At 47.3% G+C, this 27,213-nt stretch overlaps 4 protein-coding genes across 4 annotated transcripts in view; 3 read left to right on the top strand and 1 right to left on the bottom strand.

The window, feature by feature from the left end:
- Positions 1-5,539, top strand: part of LOC120840500 — a 33,257-nt gene extending 27,718 nt beyond the window's left edge. Inside the window, exons 2-5 of the mRNA XM_040211081.1 lie at positions 3,067-3,212; positions 3,288-3,407; positions 5,343-5,408; positions 5,475-5,539. Of these exons, the coding sequence (XP_040067015.1) occupies positions 3,067-3,212; positions 3,288-3,407; positions 5,343-5,408; positions 5,475-5,539 (397 nt within the window). The remainder of the gene's footprint in view (positions 1-3,066; positions 3,213-3,287; positions 3,408-5,342; positions 5,409-5,474) is intronic.
- A 611-nt stretch (positions 5,540-6,150) lies between these two features.
- On the top strand, positions 6,151-7,124 carry LOC115326816. The gene is made up of 5 exons (XM_040211082.1): positions 6,151-6,268; positions 6,443-6,505; positions 6,680-6,742; positions 6,896-7,084; positions 7,117-7,124. The coding sequence occupies exons 1-5, from the start codon at positions 6,214-6,216 to the stop codon at positions 7,122-7,124; spliced, it is 378 nt and encodes a 125-aa protein (XP_040067016.1). The 5' UTR covers positions 6,151-6,213.
- Positions 7,125-7,135: 11 nt separating this feature from the next.
- Positions 7,136-7,959, top strand: LOC120840501. Its single transcript, XM_040211083.1, has one exon. The coding sequence runs from the start codon at positions 7,162-7,164 to the stop codon at positions 7,957-7,959; it is 798 nt and encodes a 265-aa protein (XP_040067017.1). The 5' UTR covers positions 7,136-7,161.
- Positions 7,960-12,427: 4,468 nt separating this feature from the next.
- On the bottom strand, positions 12,428-14,073 carry LOC115313619. Its single transcript, XM_040211084.2, has 2 exons — positions 13,964-14,073; positions 12,428-13,575 (listed from the first exon to the last, which is right to left on the bottom strand). The coding sequence occupies exon 2, from the start codon at positions 13,553-13,555 to the stop codon at positions 12,443-12,445; it is 1,113 nt and encodes a 370-aa protein (XP_040067018.2). The 5' UTR covers positions 13,556-13,575; positions 13,964-14,073; the 3' UTR covers positions 12,428-12,442.
- Between the last annotated feature and the right edge of the window lie 13,140 nt (positions 14,074-27,213).

A 27,213-nucleotide genomic window follows, 5' to 3' on the forward strand; every position in this document is an offset into this window, starting at 1 on the left:
ATAGACCGAAAAAAATTGGGTTGTGTGTGTATGTTTATAGAGCCTAGAACTTAGTCTGCCTCAACGGGCGACTTGTCTTCCAGCGACCTCCATTCAAAGCACGGAGCTCAGGCTGCAGAACCTGGAGTGACTCTGGGTTCAATCGCCATCTGCATCGTGCCGCCGCGCGATCGTGTGTCACTACTACGCGATGCACGTTAAAGACCCCGAGCTAACGCTTTTAATGCACTGGCTAAATTTATAATCACAACGGGTTGTCTTGTCCGTTGTTTTTTTATTTCCCCTTTTCTCGGCGTTTTCAACTATGGGTAACAATGTCGCCGTACGAAACTCCTGCTGTCCGACGGACTAATTTTGAATGAACCGTGACATTTGATATTTAATATGTGCTCCGTGTTCGAGTTTTTTTTTTTGTCTGCACCTTTGATTATGTGTTTCTTACTTATGATTGAAACAGAGTATAAATGTCGGACTTGGGGGTAAACATCATATAAAAAAAAAAATGAAAGCCGTTTACAACTTCCTGTAACGCCGAATTGGAGCGCAGCTCTTGAGGAGGAGGAGTGGAGGGTATATTCCTCCTCCTCCCTCGTGATCATGCCTGCTAGTCCTCCTCCCCTCCTGCTCCCCCTCCCTCTCCTTTACCACCTCCTCGTCCTTCAAGCTCCTCCCCTCCCCTCGCCTCCGCCTCCTCGTCTCTCCCCCCCCCCCTCCTCCACCTTCGTACTGCTTTCCTCCTTGCCGCTCAAGCCGGACAATAAGGGGAGGAGGAGGAGAAGGAAGGGGAGGAGGAGGAGGGGGAGGAGGAGGAGGGGGGGAGGAGGAGAAGGGGGAGGAGGAGGAGGGGAGGAGGAGGGGGAGAAGGAGAGGGAGGAGGAGGAGAGGGAGGGGCGCGGTTACGCCGACGCCGACGCCGACCGCGTGACCTTGAGATGACCTTGGAAGGGGTCACGTGACCTTGGGGGTCACGTGACCTCGGGGGTCACGTGACCTTGGGGAGGCGACCACGTGACCTCGGGGGTCACGTGACCTCAGGGGTCACGTGACTTGGGGGTCACGTGACCTTCAAAGGATCACGTGGGGTCATCTTGGGGTCACGTGACCTTGAGATGACCTTGGAAGGGGTCACGTGACCTTCAGGGGGTCACGTGGGGTCACGTGACCTTGAGATGACCTTGGGAGGGGTCACGTGACCTTGGGGGTCACGTGACCTTGGGATGACCTTGGTTACGCCGACGGCGACGGCGACGGCGACGGCGACGCCGACGCCGACGGCGACGCCGCTCAAGCCGGGAACGGGCCCCTAAGAGCTGCGCTCTAAAAATGGCACGTTTACGCAAAAGATAAACAGAAAACAATCATGGGCCCACTTATTTAAAAAAAGAAATGATATCATTAATTAAGATTGTATTTTAAATGCGGAAACACTTCACGCCTAAACAAATTTAAGTTTGAGCGTACCAAAAGCTGTAAAAGCGAACTCCGTGCTTTTAATCGCTCTATCGAGCACGTGCGCTTCACTGGAAGAGTCATTCAGGGCAGCATGCTCCCGCTTGTAGGTTCCGTTTCGCTCGCACGGTAGAACGAAATACTTTACTAGTAAAGTATTTGGTGGTACAAAGGTTACCTTTTGCATATGTTCAATTCTTCAGTTTTCACCAGTGGCGGATCCAAGGGGGGGGCGGTGGGGGCGATCGCCCCCCCCCCCCCCCCCCCAAACGCCTCGCCGGGCAACCCCCCCCCCCCCCCCCGGGTTCTTCGTCAGCTCGAAGAAAAAACGTAACCAATCGACGCGAGGGATAAAAGATTAAAACAGCGGTGGGTGGACGCGCCTGCTGGGTGCTTCCAAAGTGGGGTTTATCTCCATCAAGGTCACGGTACGTCTTCCCGACAGGGACGCGCCAGGAGTTTCGAAGTGGAGAGACTGTGGGGAGGCGAACCAAATATCAGGGTCCTCGACTGCTGGCACGCTTCCAAACAAGGCCAGCACGTCGAGCACGGGGGGGAAATACCTTCAACATATCTAGTCCCCTTTCTCTCTCTTTCTCTCAGTCTTCCTCTCTCTCTTTGGAGGATGTCTGCGAAAAATTTGTGCCCTGAAAGCTCCCAAACGCAGACGCCAAGCAGCGGATTATTCTTCCTCTCCAACGGCCGCCTTTTCATCACTTTTCGTTTGATGGTTTCTTCATGGTTCTGGGATTGTCTCTTGGCATGTCTTTTTTGGCTTGCTTTGAGATGCTGTCGCCCACGGGCTCACTAAAGGTATCTTATTGGCACGGTGTGCTCATTGCCAAGGGAAGTGCGGAGGGGATGTACCAGGAGGAGACGTTCCAGGGGGGAGGGGGGGATGCAGCTTGTACAACCAGGTGACCAATTGCTTTTCTTCTCAACTGAGAGCGGAAGCAAATGCCCTGGGTACAGTGTAGTCTGGGTCTGAGCTTCTCCTGAAGACGCTCCGGACTTCCCCACGACCTTGGCTTAAACATAAGGCCGCTTTCGTTTTCGCCTCCATCCCTCACTGAGGATCAGCGCCGCAGCGCGGGATACAGAAAGAAGCCGACGAGCGCCAGAAGGGGGAGGTGTTTCCTCTAATGGGCTTCATACTGCCTGCGGTATGACTTCTCGTGCCGGGAAGCTAATAAAAGAAAGATAAACGGTACGAGCACTCTAAAGGCTGAAACTGCTTACAGGGGTCCTCAAGCCGACGCCGTAGGCATTTATTTGTATACAATGCCGTTTCAACTTAAGGTTGCCGTCTTTACTTTTTGAGTTAAACGCGGCTTCTGTGAATGTACCTTTTGTTGAAATACGCGGTGCGCATGCGCGGAGTATTTGATGCGCCTGGGTTCGAGAGTATCTAGTTCTAAACAATCCGCCATCTCGCTTTTCTCGCCTTTGCGCGCCTTGGAGACCATCGAGACTCAAGTTTTGATGTTGCGAACAAGGTGAACACGAGTGATCGTACTGACGACGCCCGTTCTAGATAACGACGTGCACCGCAATCATGCCGGTGAACTGTGTAGCCTTCGGCTGTCGAAACTATTAGCGCCCGGGTTGTGGAACTAGCTTTTTTCGCTTTCCGTGCGGTAAGCTTCATCCCGTTAAGCGGGCAGCCTGGATTCGTGCAGTCAGGAGAGTTGACAAGTCCGACCCCTCGAAGAACTGGAAGCCGAGTCAGCTGTCCAGACTATGTAGCGCCCATTTTATTACAGGTAAGTTGACTTGTCATTTTTGCAAGCGATAGAGCTTTGCGAAGTGCGGCGATGATCACATCTCTTCGATTACAGGGAAGCCGGCGTTAGAGAAGGCACACCCGGACTATGTCCCTACACTGTTTAGCTACTCGCGTCCACGGCCGTCAGCCCTCGGTCGGTTTCAACGCTGGTCCTCCAGATCATCAACCCAAGGTGAGAACCTTTCCTCGTCACACCGGCGATGCGATCTAGTCGCGCGATAACTTTCATCGCGAGCAAAAAGCGACACGATTTGAGCAGTCGCTTGCTGACCCGACTTTTTGCGACGCGATCTAGTCGCACCAGAGCGGCTCAGCCAGTCAACGGCGTTCGGAGCGAGAGTTTTCGAGAAGCGACTCGCCAACGAAGGCGTTGGACTCGCTCATCGCGCACGCCATCTAATCTAATTTTTTTGCGATACGATCTAGTCGCATCGCGTGACTACTTACATCGCCGGCGTGAATGAGCCAACGATGCTCTAATCAACAAAAAAGAAGAAAAACAAAAGCATGTCAAGTTAAATTTGTAAAGTTGTCACGAGAGATTTGAACTTCTAAAGCTCTCCCCCTCCAAAAAATTAAAAAAAAAACTATTTACATTATTGGTGTGGTTTTCATTTCAAAGTTGGGGTCGATTTTACTGCGAAGAAATACTGTCGTGAGGGTTGTTCTTTCGTTTCGGCAAGTTATCAAAAACAGTACACTGGCCATTTGTAAGTCATTCTCATTTCAGAGAAAGCGTGTTTAATAGCAAGCACTAGAACAAACACTTCTAGTATTGTGATGTGGAGGCAGGGGCGGAACCAGAACAGGCAAAGTATGAAGGAATCAGTATGTAGAAATAGCCGGCAGTACACAGGAATGTTGACAGTTGCAAGCTATGAATAGGACGTATCCACACATGGCTACCAGACGGTGCACCCTGAGTACTTCGCCAATTATGTGCCTGTGATAGCAAATGGCAGCGCCTGCACAGCCGCAAGAGCTATATGTTACTCGGCAAACTTTTTTTTGGTTGAGGTGACACCGTTCACAAAAACGGTGTCACTTGTGGCAGTCGGGTGTGGTATGGGGACCTAGGATGCACTTGAAAAAGGAAACCTAGGACAACAGGCATTGCGGACTCCGATCCAGAGAATCGTAACACACATAACCGCGCAAAGGTTCAATCGCTCTCCCTGAGTGGGCAGCGTGAATTACTCGCTTGCATCAAGCGAGTAATTCTACTCGCTTGCCCAATCTTGCACTCGCTTGCCCAATCGGAACTGTACTCATCGAATTTAATATAGTGCTTGCACAATGCCGAATCAATCAAAAAAGAGCCAAAGGAGAGAACGTGCAATGTGTTAGATTTTTTGCAGTGACAGCTGAGGGCAACAACAGACTTCAAGATTTCTGCCAGGTAAAGAAATGCGTGCCCACGAGCAGTGGTGTCTTTCAATACCAATTTTCTGCTGCTCCTGCGGTAAGGAACTTCCATTCCAGTCTCTCTAGCATCTTGTTTGTCAAAATAAAACTTTGTTTCTGCAAGTAGGTCATCCGTGCTGACACTTACCCGAAACTCTACTTGTCGAAATCTTTGTCAAGGTTTTCTCCATTGTTGCGACCGCGAGTAATTCACGTTGCCTCCTTACGGAGGGCGACCGAGCCTTTTTGAATTCGTATGTTCGAACTCTAGGAAATTGCAAAAACCAGGAACCAGCAATGCCTGCTGTTCTCGGTCTTCATTTTCGAGTGCGACACTGTTTTCATGCGTGATGTCACCTGAAACGGTCAAAGATTCCCTGCGTAGTGTGGCCATTTCGTTGAGGGTGGCCCATGCAGCTGTGCGGACACTGCCATCTGCCCATCTGCTATCACGGACGCCATGATGATGATCACGAACAAAAAGTGCAACGCTTGCTAGTCGCGTGTGAATATGCCCCATTGCATCATACAATGTAAAAAGTGGTGTGCATCAGTAGCTAGGTAAATTTTAATAAATTTCTTGTTCGAAATCCGCACCTTCATGTGTGTATGTTCATAAGTAGTGGTGTTTATAGAGACTTTATGCAATTTCGAAACTTTAACTCATTTAATATATTTACTTGATTATCTGTATCATCTTCAGAGGCTGCGACCAGTGGTGAGCCAAGCCAAAGAAGCTCGTGCCCCAGTGTGTCTGAGATTGATGCAGGTACGACGTGAAATAATGCAGAGGCTGAAACTGTTATGCTCGTTAATCACATGTATTGCTTTCCAGAATCCACAGATACTGCAAGCAGCTGCGGGGATGGAGAAGGTATAAGCATCAGTTTGATTTATTGAATCTTTTTTGGAGTGTTGGGTTTCAGTAAATATTTGTCACAATTACTGGCTGTCAGTATATTTGTGTTTATTTAAAGCATAAATATGTTTCCCTAGATCAACATATTATGCCTTGTGCTTGTTACAGTCGCCATGTGCTCAATTGGTTTACAAATTTGCGGTTCTCAACCCACAATGAATGTTTGTCCCCATCAGAATCTGCACTGGGCGACAGCGTCGAGGAGCTACTCACCTCAGTTGCCCCTGCCTCTCCACAAGGCACTGCAGTTCTTGCTTGTGGTGCTAGGCTTTACAGAGTACTGAGTTGAAATGAGGCAGGCGGCTTTGGCATATGCGATCATATGCCTTGTGCTTGTTACAATCGCCGTGTGCTCAACGGATTTACAGAGTCGCTGTTCTCAATCTACAATGAATGTTTGTCCCCACCAGAATCCGCACTGGGTGACTGCGTCGATGAGCCACTCTCCTCAGTTGCCCCTGCCTCTCCACAAGGTACTGCAGTTCTCGCTTGTGGTGCTACGGTTTATAGGGTACTGAATTGAAATGAGCGAGACGGCTTTGGTATAGGCGAGCTTATCATGCCTAGTGCTTGTTACAGTCATCGTGTGCTCAGCTGGTTTACAAAGTCGCTGTTCTTAATCCACAATGAATGTTTGTCCCCACCAGAATCTGCAATGGGCGACTGCGTGGAGGAGCCACTCTCCTCGGTTGCCCCCGCCTCCCCACAAGGTACTGCAGTTCTCGCTTGTGGTGCTAGGGTTTATAGGGTACTGAGTTGATATGAGCAAGACGGCTTTGGCATAGGCGAGCTTATCATGCCTAGTGCTTGTTACAGTCATCGTGTGCTCAGCTGGTTTACAAAGTCACTGTTCTTAATCTACAATGAATGTTTGTCTCCACCAGAATCTGCACTGGGCGACTGCTTCGAGGAGCCACTCTCCTTGGTTGCCCCCGCCTCCCTACAAGGTACTGCAGTTCTTGCTTGTGGTGCTAGGGTTTATAGAGCACAGAGTTGAAATGAGGCAGACGGCTTTGGCATAGGCGAGCATTTCATGCCTTGTTCTTGTTACAGTCATTGTGTGCTCAGCTGGTTTACAAAGTCGCTGTTCTTAATCCACAATGAATGTTTGTCCCCACCAGAATCTGCAATGGGCGACTGCGTGGAGGAGCCACTCTCCTCGGTTGCCCCCGCCTCCCCACAAGGTACTGCAGTTCTCGCTTGTGGTGCTAGGGTTTATAGGGTACTGAGTTGATATGAGAACATGATTCTTATAGGCTCTCCATCAAATGGAGGTGCAGAAAACCCAGTCACTGAAGCTGCTTTAAATTCTCCTAATTATCCTCCGTTTTTTACAGGACCCAGCAAACGAGAAACCATGACACCTGAGCTTTGCAAGATGCTGCAGTCTCAAGACCTCAAGATTGCAAGGCTGCAGCAAGAGGTTTTGAGGCTGCAGGCAGAGAATGCCCGCCTCAATAGAGAAGTGAACGACCTGCTGTCCAGGCAGCTCACACTAAACATGATCTGTAAAAGCAAGAAAGACTGTGCGTTTTATACGGGCATGTCAGATATTGAGATTTCTGAGGGGATTTACGACTACTTAGCGTATTATGCTTCCAGGATGGAGTATTGGGGCATTAACAGGAGGTCACCGGGCGAGAAAAAGGGTCGGTCGCGAGAGTTCGAGCCGAAAGAGGAATTTTTTATGGTGCTGGTTCGGCTTCGAACCGGAATGTCGGGAAAGGAAATTGCTCGGAATTTCGGCATTTCCGAGGGCCATTTCAGTAGGGTGTTTGCAACTTGGATCAATTTTTTGCACCACCAGTTGAAGGCCTTGAAGCGTTTCCCAACGTGTGAAGAGCTGCAAGGCCACTTGCCTGCCGCTTTTTTGAAGTTCCCTGACACGCGCGTGATCTTGGACGGCACTGAAGTGCGCATTGAGAGGGCGTCATCACTAGCGGCCCAGCGGCAGACCTTTTCATCTTATAAACACTACAATACGTTCAAGGCAGTTGTTGGCTGTGCACCCGACGGTTACATCTCTTTTGTTTCAGATCTGTGGGGAGGGTCTTCGTCTGACCGCGTGATCGTTGAGAAAAGTGGGCTCTTAGAACAGCTTCAACCAGGTGATGCCATCATGGTTGACAAAGGTTTTAAACTCAATGACCTGCCACCGGGTGTGCGAGTGCACATTCCTTGCTTCCGGAAACCTGGAGAGCCGCAAATGGCTGAGAATGAGCTCTCGCACACCCGACATGTAGCAAGTGCTCGTGTCATTGTTGAGCGTGCGATTGGCATAATTAAACAGTTTCACATTCTCGACAGACCGTTCCCCATCACAATGATGGACCTAGCTGAGCAAACCTTTCAAGTTTGCTGCTACCTGAACAACCTTCGTGGTCCTCTAATTCAGAACTAAAAACCAGCCGCTAAGAAAAAAAAGCCGCTAGTGATGACGCCCTCTCAATGCGCACTTCAGTGCCGTCCAAGTTCACTCCTTGACGAGATAGTAGCCTTCGTTGTCCGTCCCCCCTTTCTATGTATCTTCCTCATGTCTAATTACCGTTACCAACACGCTCGTTTTGTACTTAAAAACCACTGTTCTGCTGTTTCAATAGACCTTTCTCTCAACTACCCAAACATCAACTCTGCCTCCTTGCACAGGAAATGCTGTCTCCATTTTAATCTCAATGAGCATCGTACCAGCGTACGGTCGTCTATCACTACTGCGTGATGCATGTTAAAGACCCCAGGCTAGCGTTTGCTCTGCGCTGGCTAAATTTCTCATCTACAGCTGGGAGCCTCGTTGCCCGTTGATGCAGACCAAGTTCTAAGCTGTATAAACATACACACAACCCAATTTTTCCGAAATGGTGTCTCTTCGTCTTGGTCAGCATCAGGCCGGATGTGATCTTGGTGACGATGCGCGATGACAGTGTCATAGTTCTCTTGTACCTGCAGCTTGTAAGTTCACTCCTTGACGAGATAGTAGCCTTTAGTCACTCGTTTGCCAGTCGGCTGTTCAACAGACAAACTTCGTCATTGACACTAAACTCCCATGCTCGAACCCTTTCTGTCATCTGAAGAAACTGATGTCTGGTCACGTTGGCTTCCACGGACGGCTTGACAGCATACAATCTTGTGTGGAGACATCTTCACAACAGCAAAATCGCTGGTGGCTCTCCAGTTGTTGAATGTGGAACGTTGCAGTCGCTTAGAAGAGACTTGCTAAAAGTTACCCGTGGCTGCTTGGGTGATGTGGTGCTGTCAACACCGGGCACATTCCGCTGCTCTTCAAGAATAGGAATGTTGAAATAAGTGGTTTTTGATGTACATAGGGGCTTGTTTTGTTGCATTTGATGCTTAGTGTTGTTCTGCTGGTTGTGCAATAGGAAATTGAGAGTTATAATTACTATTGTCACTTTGTTTATCCTATATTCTGTAAAAATGATGAGAGTTCTGGTGTCAATAAACTGTTCGAAACCCGCACCTGAGGGATGTGATTACTGTGCCAAAGTGCTTACCCTGCCACATTTTCCCAAAATTTGAGGAATTTGTGCCAACAGTAAATATCACTTGATACTGAAAATATAATAGCTCAGGCCTCGCTACATGCCACATTGTTATAGTGGGCTTGTGCGAATTTTCATGAGTTTTGAGTATGTACTATTTGATTTCTTCTTTATTAAACGCTGAAAGTACTCTGAAGTTTTCCAATATTTCTCGTGTGCTTGATCTGTTCCGATAGGTTAGCTAGCTTTGTTGAGTGCGCCTCTCGCTGCGCACCGGTGTACTGGAGTGAAGCGACAACCACAAAAAATGGACACCACAATGTTGCACATTTTGCTTTGCCGCAGTGCATCAGCGTGCTAAGGGAAGGCACTCTTCCAGTGCAGGTCTCAAATTTGAGATTTACCAAGGATACTCGAGTGTTGCCAAAAACATATTTATATGGCCAGCTCTATAGGTTTATTTTATGTTACACTCTTGTTTAGTTATTACTGTGGCCGTCAAAAGACCCAACGGATGCCAGTAAAGAAGAAGCATCGCCGACAAGCTTCAGTGCGCCTTTTGCACGTGCGAAAGACCACTGGGGCATGAACACGCGCGTCCCGAGGCTGAAGCTCTGACCAACCGCCATTCTCATTCCAACTGATCCCGGCGCTCGGTCAGTTAGCTAGCTCCGAATTTATAATGATAATTAAAATAGTTTCTATTTTAAGTAGCATGGAAGTCCACGTGTTTTCAGCGCTACATTACCTTTAAATTGCTTCATATCTGTTTGATCGCACAATGAGTGCAGTAGATTGAAACTAAATTAGCTGGAGCAGTGGATAGAAGTTCAGGAAGAACCTTATCAAGTTCATAGGGATTGTTTTTAGTATGCACACTCAAAATATGGGCACCTTAGCCATGACAATACATTGAAATGTTCTTGCACATTAAAACAAATCAACAAGCGTAAAGCTAAAATAAAGGGTTAATCAGCAAACCTGTGCCAGAAACAAAATAAAGAAAGAGCGTTGAGAGAAGCAGAAGCGAATGTCGGAGCGTTGGTTGGCTAGCGAGAGTGCGCGCTGTCATCGGGAGATTGAGTCGGCTAGTCTAGACGTAGGGCAACACCTTGCCCATCTCTTGTGCTCTACGTCGGCATACATCATGTCGGCGAAAGTCTTGTTAAGCCGCTCCGTTAGCCCGCTGGTCTGCAGGTGGTAAGTAGTGGTTCGATGATGGCTGGTGTGGCTGAGCCAAATGATACCTTGCGTCAGCTGCACGAAACACGGAGTTCCTTGGTCTGTAACTAAGATTTCAAACGCTCTGTGAAGGAGAACAATAGGCTCAACAAAAAAACTTGGCAACTTGAACCGCAGTCCTATACGAAAGGACTTTCGTTTCAGCGTATCGCGTAAGATGACCTGTGGCAACGATTACCTATCGGTTCCCTGGCAACAACAATACCCTGCTAACACAAGGCATTGTTATTCCCAGGGTGGCCTCAGTCGTCTGAATGGCCACAGACGTCTCATTTATGTTTCGAAACAGATCATTAGCAGTTAGTTAGCTGCCCACACTGCTGACGCACGTTATTGTTATTCTCAGAGTGGCCTTGGTCGTATAAATGGCCACCGACGTTCGGTCTATGCTTCAAAACAGATCATTGGCAGTTAGAGTTAGCTGCCCACAGTGCCGACGCACGTTATTGCTATTCTCAGAGCAGCATCGATCGTGTGAATGGCCCCCGACAAAAACAGTATATGCTTCGAAACAGATCATTGGCAGTTAGAGTTAACTGCTCACAGTGCTGACACACGTTAGTTATTTTCAGAGGGGCCTCGGTCATGTGAATGACCACAGGCGCACCCATTAGACATTGAAACAGAGCACTGGTACTGCAATTTCGCTCTCTGCTGTGCTAACACACGGTTTTGTTATTCCCAGAGGCCTCAGTCTCGTGAATTGCCACAGACGTTCCATGTATGCTTCAAAGCAGAGCACTGGCAGTGATCTGTTGTCGTTTTCCTTAGAGAAAAAAGAGCTTATTTGCAATTAAAATTCTATTTGTTGCGTAGCGAAGATGTTTAGACAGTGGGAAGGGCCAATATGGCATCTGATGTCTTTGCCATAGATGGGCTGCAAACTTTTGTTGTTGCATAGTTGAAATCTACACTGGTGACTCATAGCACAGTGCACTGTATAGACCAGCTTAGACATTATCGCAACAAAAATAAAAAGTTTGTCTGGTGGCTGCATATCGAAATGCTATACGGCAACCAGCAGAGAAGCATGACAACATGAGACACGGGAGGTCAGTGGTGGACACGAAAAAAAATCCGATTTTAAAGCATATGAGTGGTCCTTAATAGGACCGTTTTGTGTTCCGAGATGTTCCATGCTTTCTCCATGATGGTGGCGGTAGGCTTCGTCAAGGGGCTCGACACCAGACAGGTCACTCTTGGATGGGGTGTCCTCTCCATCCAGCTGAATGACGATGGGCTGGATGTGGGCACTTGTGGCACCGCCTCGTCGGAACGTTGCTTTAGTGTCAATAACGTGCCTCACAGCATTATGCCAATTGTCAGTGGTGACCTTGCCAACTTCTTCGTTGAGGAGTGTCCCCACGTCGACGATCTTGAACGTTGTGTTTCGGGCAGCAACGCCGTTCTTGATCTGGGCCCATATCGGTTCAATGGGGTTGAACTCGCAGTGATACGGTGGGAGCCTAAACACAGTGCAGCCAGCCGTCTCGGCAGCAGTGTCCACACAATACTTTAGGTGCTGTGGCTTCACCAAGGCCACAATGTCGAGCAGCTGCTTCTTCAGCATCTTGGGGTCCCATGAAATTTTTTTTAGACGTCAGCCACTGTCGGATGCTGTCCTTGCGGGAACTCGTCGTCGGCACTGCTTCCAACCGCCGTGAATGGTAAGAAGCGTTGTCCATGACGATAATGCTTCCTGTCGGCAGTTAGTCGAGGACACCATCGAACCCCTTCTCGAAGCGGGTGCCATCCATTTCCTCGTGGTAATCGCCGGTCTTTTGTCCACGGAACACGTCCAGGCAGTCGTCGACGAAGCCTTCATTGCTGCCGATGTGGGTGACCAATAAGACGCCGGCCCTTACCCGATGGCTGCTTGAGGCCAGTTGAGAGACCACGCATGAAAGCGTCGTGAAACGAGGATACGGTCGTGTCTACCCACACCCTTGAGACGGTGTGCCCTGCCGTCACCCACGTCTCGTCCAAGTAGAAGATCCTCCAACCATCTTGTCGGTGACGTGCAATCTCATGCAGGTACTTCTGCTGCCAGGCGACGATGTCCTCTCGTTCAATCAGCCACGAGTTTCATTCCGTGCATCTCGTCAGAAACCCCCCCCCCCCCCAATACACACACACATGAGCCGCAGATCACCTCAGCTTTCTAAAACTCTTCTTCAATCCCTCACCGTCATGGACAACGTAGAATCCAGCGAGCCACTGCTTGTAGGACACATACTTCTTGGTAAGTGTACCTAGTCGCCTAAGGCGCCGTGTCAACATTTCTGGGAAAAGGGCGTGTTTAGAGAAGTGCAGAAGCCCTGGTAGTACTTCTTCATCAAAGAACTTCTCATCAAAGTCTATCGTCTCGATATGCGTCATCCCTTTAGACTCTGTGTCCTCCGGGTCCTCTGTCCAGATGACAAAGTGGCACCACTTGTGGCCAGTCACCGCCATTTGACCTTGCACTTGGAAGAAGTATGGATGCTTCCTCTTCAGTCGCACTTCAAGTCCAACAACTTCGCAGCAGAAGTTTTTCTGCCTGGCGGCTTCCAGGACCGTCTTTCCTTTCTGCGAAAGGGGACACTTTACCTCAAGAAGGCCCTCGTCACCAGCTACCGTGACGATTCTGTCGGGTGAGGCACCAATGAAATTGTACTGTGGGTGCAAATGCAGTCCTGTTTCTCGTACTTCAACTTCAATGTCGGCCAACGTCAAGAGCTGCACATAGGAGGCCACAGCGTCTGGTTCGTGCTCCCTCCCATACGCCATCGCCTCACTCACAGCGCCCGGCTTGGGGTAAAGCATCCGCTTGAGCAAGTAGTCTGGCTTTTTACAGCGCACTGCAGCTGCGAACTGCGATGCAGTTACGCGACCCACTCTTTCTTTGTGCCACCTTGGGTTGTCAGCCTGCCCTACAGTGTCTGCAGTGATCTGTCCCCTCTCTTGACACGACAACACTGGAAGCGAAGCCATGTGCGCCTGCACGGTGTCTGAAGCAGAAGTTGCCCAGAGGTCCTCGTCGTCGCAGATGGGCAACGGTGGCCTGGGCGGCACTGCCTGGCAGGCACCACCAGCGTACCTCAGCCAGAGCATGTCAGGAGCTGCCGCAGTCAGTCTTGCTTTCAGCCTTTCAAGGTTTCTGGATGCGGATGAGGATGAGGCAGGAGAAACTGACTCGCAGGGGTCAAACGATCGCTTTCGCTTGACAGATCCGGGCTTGTTGATGACGAACTTGCGGAACGTGAGGTCGGTCAGGGGCATCAGAGCGGCAGGCTTCTTTGCTGAGAAGACAGTTATTGCTCTTGTTAATTCAAACTGCATTGAAATATTAATTAATACGGCTTTTATTTTAGTATTTAATCTGCATGACTAACATTTTCAATGAACTATCAGCAGGGCTTGAGTGCAGCTCTTTGCATTTGCTTCAATGCCACAGCTCTGCATTTGCTTCACAATCAACCAAATGATATGACTAAACGCCAACCTGTATTTTACACTAACGCCTGCCTTAGTTCGAGCAATCTGTACGATGACAGCCGATTCTATAAAATGTCAAACCCGAGTCTTGTATAACTGCTTGATTGACCCCGTGTCGCGATTCTCAGGCTTCACCACACACGTTTCAACACAGGTGTATGCGCCAGTGGTCTAGTGGTAGTGAATACAAACCTTCTGATGGCACAATCCAAGCACAGGGGACGTCGGTGCAGGAGGTCTGGTTCTTGCTGCAGCTTTCTTCCGCAGAGAGAAGCACAGCCGCAACATGCTGGCAGCTCTGGCTCCGGCTAAAAGTAAAGAGAAATATATATTGGCATAAACATGTTTCTACCACTTTCCTTGGCACAGATGAGTGAAGAGACCTATACTTGACTCATCTTGTAAGTTGTAAACAGCACTCTTAAAACGAGCAACGTACACCTGGAGTAATCAGCTGATCCAAGACGCACTGGAAGCTATTTTCCAGTAGGTAGGGGCAAATGATTTAGGAGGGCGGGCTTTGCCGCCTTGCCTTCCAAGGTTTTCGGGTGCGTAGTTCACAGGGAGGGAGGGAAGGCGGAGTTGGCGTACTACAGTGCTACGCGTTTCGAGTAGGCCCGCAGCATGGGGACAACTGAACCTGAGCCTAACCCAAACCCCGTCCCACCCCTCCTCTCTTCCCCTGTGAACCTCTCAACCGAAAACTAAACAAAATATTTTTATGTGAAATACAACTCCGCCCGCCCGCCTCGCTCACTCCAAGAAACCCTCAAGACAAACCACGCCAGGCGGCAAAGCGCGCTCCACAGGGATCACCGCCCGACAAGTACTGCAGCTACGGCACTTCGCGCGAAGCTTTTGCTGTTACTCTTTTCAATGGGCATCTTTGTACTAAAGGAAGACTTAGCATCTGGATCGATAACATCCTTCACATTGAAAATCAAAGGAGTTTCTAGTCAAAATCCGGCTTCCGTAAATCGGCAGCTCGACGCAGTCGATTTTAGCCGCGGGCGCAGTAAGTATTGATATTAATACCGCTATCGCCCACCGTTAAAACACGAAAGACAGAAGACAGAAGAAAATAAACAAAACATTCAACTCACCCCGCGACGCATTCGCATGTGCCACCCTCGATGACGCCGGTCTCCCTACTGAACCACGCTGTTGCGGTGTACGGGACTTTCTTCATCTAAGGAAGAACGACGGCTCGCACAAGGCACATGTTCGAGTCCTTGGACCAGTTCCACATCACGTGTCGGACGTAACCTTCTTCTTTGAAGGACCATCCCCGATGCGCTTGCCTCAACGAACTGTCCTTTTTGAGGTAGCTCCATACGCGGTCCTGGGTGAGGTTCGTACGGTCCGGGGGATGACGTACCCAGTGGTCCGCGTCAAACGCGAACGGGATGTTCTCATCTCGAGACATCGCGACTCAAAATGCTTCGAAAAGCAGCGAGTGTACCCAAAAAGAAAACGAACCGGTAGCACACAAGAAGCCTAACGTGCACGTTGTTTTCTCTACAAATACTCTCCAACCAAGTGCGCCTCAGGTTCGCCCATCGCCCCATAGGTGGCAGCACATATTCGCCAAAAGGTCCATTGACGGCAGAGCTTTCGCGCGGCTTTGCAGAAGCGAATATTTGTGTGTCGAACGGAACAGAGGCGGGGCTCGCTGGTTCGCAACTGCGGCTTCGAATTCGCTACTTATGGACTTGGGGAAAACGAGCCATTTCAAAGATGCGACTATACATAAATTAAATAGACAGTGCCTGTGCCCGTTCGAGTGAACACCGACTCCCAAACATCCATGCTGCAGTCGTGATCGGCCTTTAGCCCAGTTGAGATTCGCCGACCTTACAACCGCTCTGCCCTATCATATCTCTGCACCTGTCCTCTCGACCCTGACGAATGAGCTAACTAACCAGAAACAAGTAAATGTTCCTTTCATACCGAAAATATCCAGACGAAGTGCAATTAAATATAATTTGGAAGGATCCATTGCTGGTTTGAGGTCTTGTCTAAGTTTAAAAGTTTTATTTGCCGAACTGCAACATGCTTTCAAAAATATTCAACAATTATTCGCTTGCGTCCTCTCGAGGTGCATCCAGAACACGTGAAAACACGAGTTTGGGTTGGCAATGCCGCATGTGCTGCGCTCTAGACATTCCAAATATGCACCGAACAACCGACGAACTTGCCTGGCAGCGTTCATTCGCTCGCTGCGTCAACAGTGTTTTGACGCCGCGAGCAGCGTCGAAGCCGCCGGGCCATTTTTGTCGCTTGTTTGCAACGTACTCGCTCCATTGAAGCAACCGGCGACAATGAAAAGTATGTTTTAAAACCACGTTCTGCACTTTGGTACTGAATGTAAAGTTCTAACTACTATGCCAAGCTTAATCTTAAAGAACAGCCGAGTTTTAGATTAAAACGTTTTTCGCATTGTCATTATCTGTGGGAGTTTCCTCCGGATAGTTGGCAAAGGTTGCCGTTCCGTACATGCTCTGCGGGTGTAACGAGAATATATAAATATTCAAGCAAAAGGAGTCCAAAAGTTGTTGCCTCGCCGGGAATATCTGAGCCATCAAGTTACACTGTCTGCGATTGTCACAGCCGCTGTAGCACCAAACATTCATCCCCAGTAGTTAATCTTTTTTCTATTTCTAGCGCGCTGCCGCGCGAATGGAGTAATCCCGTTTCCTATGAACTACAAAATTCCTTGCGTTATGGTGTTCAGAAAGGATAGTGCCACCACAATTTTCTAGATACCTCTAGCGTGGTCAGTCGAAAGGTTTTAATTCAAAGAGTTCATCCCCGACAGGTAAACCGATACAAAAGCTCTCAAGATCTATATTATGTTATCAGAGTTTAGTAAAAACGATAACTCCACAAAAAATATAAACACTCCCCCCCCCCCGCCATTTTACACCAAGGAACCGCCCCCCCCCCCCCCCCCCCTAAAATGGAGGTCTGGATTCGCCCCTGGTTTTCACGTGACTACACACTTGCTTTTCATTATTGTTTTTGTTTCCCACTGCGATTCAGTTCGGGCTCTTTTTTGTGCGCTTATTGAAAGTATTGTTCTGGAACACGAACCAGACATTATGGTAATTACTGAGACGTGCCTTCATAAAGACATTTTAGATAGTGAAGTTACACCCGAAAACTACAGAATAGTGAGAAAACACAGAGGAGCACGTGGTGGAGGCGTTGCGATTCTAATTAAAAATAATATTAAATTTACTGTTTTGGAGGACGCTGAAGCCATTGAGTCAGTATGGATCCAGATAAAACTTAACGACCATGCCGTTGTCCTAGGTGGAGTTTACAGGCCACTTAATGCTCCAGTCGACTTCTTACTCAAACTACGCGATTACATGGACTCTGCAATACGGTCTCATAGTATTTTGTTAGTGGGAGACTTCAACTTACCAGGAATAAATTGGAATAAACTTTCAGCCGGAACAGCGGAAGTGGCTAGTTGTGACCAACTACTGCAACTTGCTTTCTGTTATAACTTGACGCAAGTCGTCACTGGGGAGACACGAGTGTCTTCCACGACCTCGTCCCTACTCGACCTAATCTTTGTTTCCGCCAACCTAAACGCTGCTCTTCCAAACTGCGAACTTTATCAAACAATATCAGATCACAAAATGATAGTCATGACATTAAACGCAAATCTCGGCACACTCAACTGTCCATCGCGTAAAACATTCCTTAATTGGGAAGCCGCCGCCAATGTTAGTATTTTAGACTACCTTGAAAAGTCATTAGACGATTTAAGTTGCTCCACCAGACATCTGTCGGTACAGAAGTTTTGTGGAATTATTTTGTTGAAGTCGTTTTCAGCACTGCATTAATCAGTTTGTGCCTACTCATACAAAAACGACAAGGAAGAAAAGTCCTTGGATCACTAGAGATATCATTCAAAGAAAGAGAAGAATAAAGCGTTATCGGAAAACCCTCAAAAGTAATCCAAATATCGATAAAAGGGTGCAACTTCATGTCATGAGTCATGATTTGAAAATACTTGTGAAAGACTCGAAGAGCAAATTTTACAACGTCACACTGAAAAAGTTCCTTACTGATGACCCTGCGAAATTTTGGCGTTATATTAATCCGCGTGCCAAATCGGGAAGCGACTCCGGCAACACTCAAGAACGCGTTGAAGATTTTAATTCCTTCTTTTCTTCTGTTTTTACGCGACATAACGAAATCTTGCCGGGATTTAAAGATTTCTCTGAGTATCTTTCAATTGGAGATATTGAAATACACGAAGAAGGAGTTTTAAATTTATTACTTAATATAGACGTGAAGAAAAGGTCCCGTCCTTACGGAATTCCAAATCCGTTCTTAAAAAGATACGGTGAATGGGTTGCTAAGTATCTTACTTTAGGTTATCAATCATCCTTAAATGAAGGTCACCTGCCTAAAGCCTGGAAGATTGCCAGAATTGTACCTATCCATAAAGGCGGTTCGGAGAGTTGTGTAGAACATTTCCGCCCCATATCTCTTATTAGTACATGCTCCAAACTCCTCGAACACATCGTCTCTAAACATATGTTGACTTTTCTAAATGACCATAATATACTGTATGAATATCAACACGGTTTCCGCAAAGGTCTGTCTACGACCACACAACTTGTTGAGACCGTGCATGATCTTGCTCAATCTATTAAGGTGCAACCCCACCGTGCATGACGTTTTGGTGCTTTTTTGACGGCTTATAACTTTTTTCTGTATATCTTACAATTATAAAGTTAATGTCAAATTGAAGAGCTGCTTTTCAACAATGCTTTAATGTCTCGATATTACGATTATTTTTGTTGTAAGTTACTTATTCACCTTTTAATAGACCACAGTCTCTCATATTGAAAAAATTATTTCTCGAGATATAACGTCCCATCGTCCACGATATTTTACGTGAGCGTTCGGTTGGATGAAATAAATGAAAAAAGTAAGCAACGAACTGTACAAATAATGTATATTTTAAAATAAAAAATAAAGTTCGAAATGGTATTATTTTATGGCGCTATAAAAACGGAATCACGTCAACTAAACAAAATAGCGAGACATTAAATTATGAAGCATGCTTCGATATTACATTTTCCAGAACTTCCATACTGATACATAACACGTTAAGAATGTTACAAGACCTCAAACTTTTCCCATTCAGTTACGACAAACTGTAGTTTCTTAATATAAAGTACAGATGGCGACACGTGTACAAGAACAGCTTGATGTGCATTTTCCGTCGTGTGCCGCTTGGAACGCCACGTGAAAGACAGAAAAAGCGCCAGATGTCAGGGTGTCAGATTCTTGGACGCCCGCAGTGAGCGAGCCAGAGATGTCAGAACAACAAGCTCGAGGCTGCGGGTGCACCGCAGCTACTTTTGCGCGCGTTCTACTGTGCGTCGGTACACACGCCCGACGCGATCCAAATGAAATGGGCGCCATGAAATGCTTTCTGCCACTTCAAATTCCTCCACGTATCGAAAACATTGTAATGTTTTTATCACTTGCAAAAATCATTTCCGTAATCAAACTATGCTTGTCGGAATTGTTTGACTATATTTTGTTAAAAAGCCACCTCGGTGGCTTTCAAGTGGCAATAATATTAAAACTAAACACAAAACATTAAATCGTCTCAGCTTCTTTAAGCCAACGCGCTGGCCCATGAACCCATATTTGTCGGGTTTAAATAACGGCCGAGATGCCCGCAATCCGACGGAGGCCTATCTGAGATTTATGTTGCGCGTCAAAAGATCTCCAGTTAGTCAAAATAAACTTGCAATTTTTTTTTTATTGGGCGTGTGAAGGATTTTTGTTGGATTGGCTTGTGAAACCCTAAGATCTGTGTATTTGCTTTGCTCTACCTTAGTTCGGAGCACAGTCAACGCTACGGGCTGATGAAACCACTGAAGCAGCGCCAAGAGCGCGAGGTCAAGCTGTTCGTTCTCTTTCTGTGCCTATGCGGTCGGGCTAAACTAGAGCCACTTAATAAGCCACGCTTCATACACATCTTGGTGCTTAAAATGATGGTTGTCAGTTATCTTAAGCTTTATCTCAAATCACAGGAAACGCTTTTCCGTCCTCCAGAAATGTTTAAAAAGTTTGCGACAAAGCAAAGCAATATTACGTGAGCTTCCTCACACCGAGACTAATGCTCGGGAAGTCGCAGTTTTGAATTATGACGTTCGGCAGTTGCGTTTGATTTGTTACTAACCATCAAGACGGCGGCGCCCACAACAATATCGGGGGAAAAAGCGCCGATACTCTAAGCGTAGCTAATACCCCTGTCAGACGGGCTAGTTTTTAGTGTCACTACAAGCGAGTGCACTTCAACCCGTCGAAACACACTCCAAGTGTGCTGGTGCTACACGGGAAAACTTAGCGTCACTCCGAAATGATCCCAAGGACGATGGGTAATTAATGGGCCGCAAAATATTACAGTGCATACGCAATTTTTCATAAATAACTTCGTCGTCTTATTAGAAACACGTTACCACACATTGTTGCGCTAGGTCACGAGCTTTAATCCAAATTTAAATCCAATTTGATCATTGACGCACCCCACGACGTTGGTGTGCTTGTCGTGGTGGCGACGAAAGCCTTCTTTTGCACATGCCTCAGCTGCCTCGGTCCGGGGTTTTGTCGACCCAGCAGTCTCTTCCCAGCCGGTTGACAGCGACACTCGCGACGGCCGTCACGGCTCTGATCACCATCCACTGGGCATTAGCTATGTGACCATCGGTGGCAACCGCGCACTTGTAGTTCCCCGCTGCGAAAAATATCAGTGCGATTCAATTAGTAGCTGCTGCTCGACGGTCATCTGTCATCGTCGCCGTCTCTCGTCGCGCAGCTGGTCACACTGCGATCACACGGTGTTTTTCGACAAGCGGTATTGTCGTCAAAAACAGTCGTCGGCATCGCGAAGGCAACCGGGTGTTCGCGGAAAACCCGTCATTGTACGGGTTGGTCGAGCCATTGTGGCGCAACAAGCACCACCGCCATTTTCTACGCTCTAGAATCCTGCCCAAAGCTTGTTCCCCTTCGTGCAATAGAAACAGATGTTAAAAGCACGAGCACATCACCCCGAACGATGCTTGCACGAACGTTGGCTGGCACTGCGCAAGCGCGCCTGCTCGACAGGGACGCTGAAAGCCCGGAGCACGTTCTTGTAGCTCCTACACCCGCACTAGCTCGCACTCATAGCGAAACAGAAAGTAGGGTGTGCCGAGTAATACCGCAATTAATCTAGTTGCGCGACTTCCGCTATGTGCTACGTAGCTCGGACCTGGTCACACGTCACTTTGTCGTCACGGTCCGAACTCGAAGAGCGACAGTTACGGCAAAAGGTTGCTTTCGTGTTTCGCGAACGTTCCCATGGGAACCGCGTGGAATTATCACGCGGGCTGTGGCCAATAGGAGCGCGCGGTTCGTAGGGGGAGGAGTTTTCGAGAAATACGAACGTGACCGTTTGTTACGAGGATAGCGCCCCAGGACACTAGGAGCCGCGGAGAAAAACTATTCCCATTTGGATAAAGAAGGGTTGGCTACCGTCTACGCTGTATGCCATTTCCATGAGTACATCGCTGGACGACAGGTCGTAATTTACACAGACCACCAACCACTTTTGGGAATACTGGGATGCTCGAAACTCATACTAAAAGTACGATCCCCCGTATGAGACGATGGTGTATAAAACTCGGTGCCTACGACAGGGAACTAAGGTACAGACAAGGAAAACTACATCAATACGCAGGCGCCCTGAGCCGGCTACCGCTTCCTGCTGATATCGACGAGCCCTGCATCCCAGGTGAGGTGCTGATGCTTGCATGCTCGCCGATTCCCCTACTATCTCCAGAACGCATTGCAGCCCTCATTCAACCGGACGAAGCCTTACCGACAGTATACGAGGCTGTACATCACGGCAGCGTAAAACAGCTCAACAGTGATGACCGCAGACAATACAAAAGTGTCGCCAAAGAACTATCGACGCTCAACGCCAGCTTGACCAGAGGATCAAGAGTGGTCATCCCTAGCGCAGCCAGAGCTCACCCAGACAACACCCGACATCCTCAGGACGTCCTCAAAACGTACATACAAACGTCCTCACGGTTTTCAAGACGTCCTCAGGACATCCTGAGAACGTCAGTCTCTGGATCATCCAAGAAACGTCCTTCTGAGGACTTTTTGAGGACGAAGGATACAAAGTTAGAGGTAATATATACGTCCTCAATTTGCTTGCGTTTAAAAAAAAATTAATGAAATGGCGGTAGCGTACAAAGTTCACGTTTACTGCTAAATTATATTTCACATACAAATTATTACATGTAGTTTTGTAAGTTTAGAACATCTTTTAACTATAGTTTTGATCAAACAATTCTTTAATAAAACCAGGACAAATTACAATTATTATTAGTTTTGTATTTGCGCAGTATTTCGGAATTCAGTTCGATCGGCACCATTCAATCTAGGTGGCGCAAGCTACCGCCTGCTACAAGGCGTACCGTTATTGCAATTATCCACCCATCCGAGAGACCCAAGCAAGCTAAGCCAAGCCAGGACAGAAACAGAAATAGCGTCGAGGTTGATGATGGCTTGATAATGTGGATGCTTGGGCTAGTTAGTAATTCATGCTTGGATGGAACAGCGCGGATACAGTCACACTCACAGGCACACAAGAAGGAAACAGACTCGCAGCGCTGACTAACAACTCAGTGATATATTTCTTCTTCCTCAAATCGTCATCTCTTCTCCTTCGCCGTTAATGAAAACTTCGGAAATTAAAAACAGCGCGGAAAGACGAGGACCAGACAAAGAAGTGACACGGACGTCAATTTCGGTGGGAAAGATGCCGGCGCGTAATCGAATACTTCGAGCTTATCAACTGTGCGAAAGTAGACTTGGTAGCAAGGGCATCTTCCTCGCACGAACATTAACTGTGATTTTTTTCTAGACCATCTAGTTTTCTGCTGTGACTGTCATCACAAATCAATGTTTTAGGGGCAGTGAAAGCAAATGTTGAGTGTGCAAACAAAGCTGACGTGGAGACCATCATCAAAGTGTGGCTGCACCACTCTGGAAAGAAACTGAGAAAGCTGCAGTCAAAAGCCGGAGGTGTTCGACATGATGGTAAGTTTCTCAGATTACCTGTTTTTATTATTAATGCTTATGGAATTGACTTTTTTTTGTAGATCCCGCTGACTATTCGGACTAGTGCTGGCCAAGATGCGAAGCCAGATTGCATGTCTGGTGCAGGCATTGAAAAAGTCATGTGTAACAGTTGCTCTTCAATAAAGTATTTTTGAACAGTTACCTTTGTTTGCAATAATTAATGGCAGGATCATGCTCATAGTTACAGGCTAAGAACAGAGGGCAAGGAAAAACGCAGAGGAGAAAGCAGACGGGATGCTGGAGGGGAGAGGTTTTCTTTTCTTCTCTTAAGCATTCCGCAATCTTTCTTCCCCCTTTCCTTTGCCCTATGTTCTTAGCCTCTCACTGACTAGTAATCTAGAATTTGTGTGGGAATTTAAAATAGTACACAACAATGAATTTCTTTCTGCAGGCAGCTCTTGCAGGCACGTTCAGGTTCAAAATCCAGTTGGAGAAAACCTAAAAACAAAACTAAAGATGGCAGTTTGGGCCAGTTGGTTCATGATCGAATATAGGCGCCAAAAAAACAAGGACAAGAAAAGAGGTAAACACTGACGCCACGGTCTGCCAGTGTTTACGTCTCTTCTTGTCCTAGTTTTTTTGGTTTTTTTTCGCCTATCTTCGAATACAAATGAAAGCATCCAAACAGCTCAGTGAACAGCTGCACGTGTAGTGCATTGTCCTAAAAATGTACTAGAAAAATTCTTGGCTGCCCTCCTGACGACGTTCTGAGAATGTCCTGAGGCCGGACAATAGGACGTTTTTAGGATGTTTTCATTATCATTGGAGGAGATCCTCAGGACATCATAATGTAATCAAAAGGTTGTCCTGAGGACATCCTGGGGATGTACAAGTGTTGTCTGGCAGGTACTTCATTTTCTGCATGCTGGTCATCGAGGCATGGTGACAATGAAGGCGGATGCTCGTGGCTACGTCTGGTGGTATGGAGTAGACAAGGATATCGAGGTGCAGGCAAGGGCATGCTGAATTTGCCAACAGCACCAATAGGCACCGCCCAAGGCACCTGTTCCGGAATGGCAACGACCACCGGAGCCATGGGACACTCTACATGTTGACTTTGCCGGACCCGTTGAAGGAAAAACGCTATTGATAGTTGTTGTTGCCTTCAGCAAACGGCTCAAAATTCGCCAAATGAACAACATAAACTCCGGTTCACGGATCCAAGAACTCCGAAACTTGTTTGGAACGTTCGGAGTACCACATATGATTGTCAGCGACAACGGTACATTGTTTGTATCTGCCGAGACCGAACAATTCTTACAGAATAATGGTATTCATCACGTAGCAAAGGGTCCATACTATTCGGCGACCAACGGCCAAGCAGAAAGAATGGTGTATGAAACTAAACAGGCCCTATCTAAGGACAAAACAGGAAGCTTGTCATGCCGGCTTTCTCGATTCCTGCTTAAAGGGGCAGTGACACATAAAAACCATATTTTTTTTTATTATCCGAAACGATTGAAAATGATGCCGGGACATTACCCTCAAAATTTGAAACTTGGGAATTCAGTATTTCTGAAGTAAAGAAAACAATTTCCAAATGCCGAATTCGAAGTTCCCGCGCGATCCGCGCCAGTGCGTTGACGTCAAATATTGCGGAGTCCTGAGAGTCCACTTTCTTTCACGACTCCCTGCTGTCGCCATCGCGACCCAAAGCGAGGAGGAAAAGAGCGAGCGCCGGCGGACCCGTTTTGAGCGGTGTCGCCTGTTTTCCCTGGGAGGATACAAATCCAGAAGGCGGCACCACAACGGACTTCAATTTTTGGTATTTCAAAAAGAAGGGCCGTAGTGCGTTCGCAATTGCGTTAAAAAACATGTTTTACGATTGCCGTCATTAAATGTTATAAAAATATCGCCTCCAAAGCTTCTAAATTGCATGATTCTTGACGTCACGAATCAAAAGAAGCGAGGAGGCGAAAAGCGAGAGCGAAAAGAGGGCGCCAAAAATAAAAAGGCGCGCGCGCGCGTGGTAAAGTTTTTTTTTCGTGATGCGTTTTTTTTTTGCGTGCCTATGACTACAACGTGCATCGTTTTAGACAATAACCAAAAATACGACCCTTGGGGTGTCAGTGCCTCTTTAAACAAGATACCACAATCAGTCTCACGACAAGAAAGACGCCGGCTGTGCTCATGATCGGTCGAGAATTGTGAACAGCAATCACAGGTCTACAACCGCAGAGAGAGCGAGATGAAGAAGCGACACAACCAGTCACGATTTCGATTAACCACAACGTATTCATTAGAAACTTCAGAGGAACACCGTTGTGTTCCTCTGAAGGAACTTGTGTTCCTCTGAAGGAACCAGGAACAGTAGTAAAAAGACTCGAATTCCGTTATTGTGTTGACAAACGATGGCACTGTACGAAGGCACGAAGATCATATCAGAAATCCCGCAGAAGACGCTCCAGGACAAGTGGTCACAATACCATCTTCAGCAAAATGCATCAGTAACAATAGCTCACAAGCTTTACCCGCGCAGTGGACCATTCCGATGGTTGTGCAGCCATCAACAGCAGAAGGACAGGAATCCACAGAGGTTCAAACTGATGATCATCCTGATGGTTCCGTCATCTACCTCTAGACCGCAACGTTCAAGGCGACCTTCTGATAAATATGGCGACGGCATTTAAATGGGGAAGGACTGTGATGGTCAGTGGAGCTCCACGCGACCATCAAATAACAGAAACGGTGTGCGGTCAGAGCGCGTGTCTGCAGAGCGCGATCTAGACACACGAGCCTCCGATGGCGTAAGCCAGTTGTGCCTGAACGCTGATCCGCTCCTGGTCAATAATCCTAAGTATTCAGGCGGTAGCCACCTAGTCTACGCGAATACGACACGACCTCTTTATTTCTGTCACAAAAATGTTTTGTAGCGTGTATCAGTGGTATTGCCACGCGCTTTGCCGAGCGAGAGCGTGGTTGAATGGTTACCGCTCTTGGCTCTCGCCAAGGGGTTCAATTCCAGGGAGCGGACTCCTTTTTTGTTTATTCTTTGAACTTGACGTTCTCGTAAGTTCGAGAACCTTAATTGTCATGTGATCGGGTTACGAATGTCCTACGCACTGAACGTTCTATGCCGGATCTTTCAAGAACTAAAGCGGGTACAAAAGATGCTCCGCGTGGCGGTTCGGAGTCAGTCTCCCCAGCGCTCGATCCTGCTGTTTCTCCGACATCGACGCCTGCAACGCTAGCCTTTCCCTGTTTTATTTTGAGCACAAGTTCCCCCATTAAACGTTTAGCTTCTTCAATTATTCGCCGCTTGATCATTTGTTATTCGTGACAATATCCTGCTCCTTTTAGTTGGACTGCATAAAATAGCCGTGCGATGTTTTTTTGCCGTTTTGTGTTGTTACGTGCTGATAAACCATTCTGGTAAACCAGAATTGTGCAACTGTATAATTGTCGTTGTCACTGACGTCAATACAAATTACGCAATGCGGAAGTATCTTCAAAAGTAATGCAGTTACATTTCTAAGTATTTGTACTCTACTCAAGATACTTTACAGTAAAAGAAACTTGAGTAGTATATTAAATACTTTATGAAGCAGGTATTCAGTAACTCAACTTAAATACTTTTATCGAGTATTTTGTTCAACACTGGCTTCAACTCACCCCCCAAGCCGGGCAAGTTCCTGGTGCGAGCTGCTGTTGAAGAACTTCGCCAATGACACTTAAAGTTGTTAAAGCGCCATCTGTAGTCCCGCCAAGCAGTACCGTTCCGTGTTAAGTCAAAACCCCATATAAAAATGCTGTCCCTCTCTGAATTATTGTGTCGGAAATGGGTTGTTCGCCAACGTTTCTAGGTCCCTTTTTGCAAAGGCATCTCTCACGGATCCACCACTCCCAACCTTTTAGTGCCCAACTCGCTCGAATTGATTTCACGCATTAGTTTCTTTCAATATTGTTTTTTCTTGCCGCACTATTTTTGCACTCTACATCGAAAACATGTATTTCAACCTAGATCCAAATGGCCTGATCAGTTCAGTCTCTGACGCCATTCACGACTATGCACCCGTTGATTTTAAGAATGCCTCTGGGGTTTGTATTTACGGATTCGTTGACTTACTTCATATTTGGCTTCAGTCACCCTGAATTGAACACGAAGAAAAGATGTATCGCTAAAAGAAGGGCGCTTGCATCGGCTCTTGTCTCACACCCTGTTCTCTGCAAAAGTTTTCTCATATTCGTTGAAAGATATATAATGGCGTAAATGGACAACTCGTCTCCTGGCTACCATGTCTTCAGATACGTCGATCACTACTTAT

This window comes from Ixodes scapularis, unplaced genomic scaffold, assembly GCF_016920785.2.
Source record: "Ixodes scapularis isolate PalLabHiFi unplaced genomic scaffold, ASM1692078v2 PGA_scaffold4__175_contigs__length_147842914, whole genome shotgun sequence".
NCBI classification, from domain to species: domain Eukaryota; kingdom Metazoa; phylum Arthropoda; class Arachnida; order Ixodida; family Ixodidae; genus Ixodes; species Ixodes scapularis.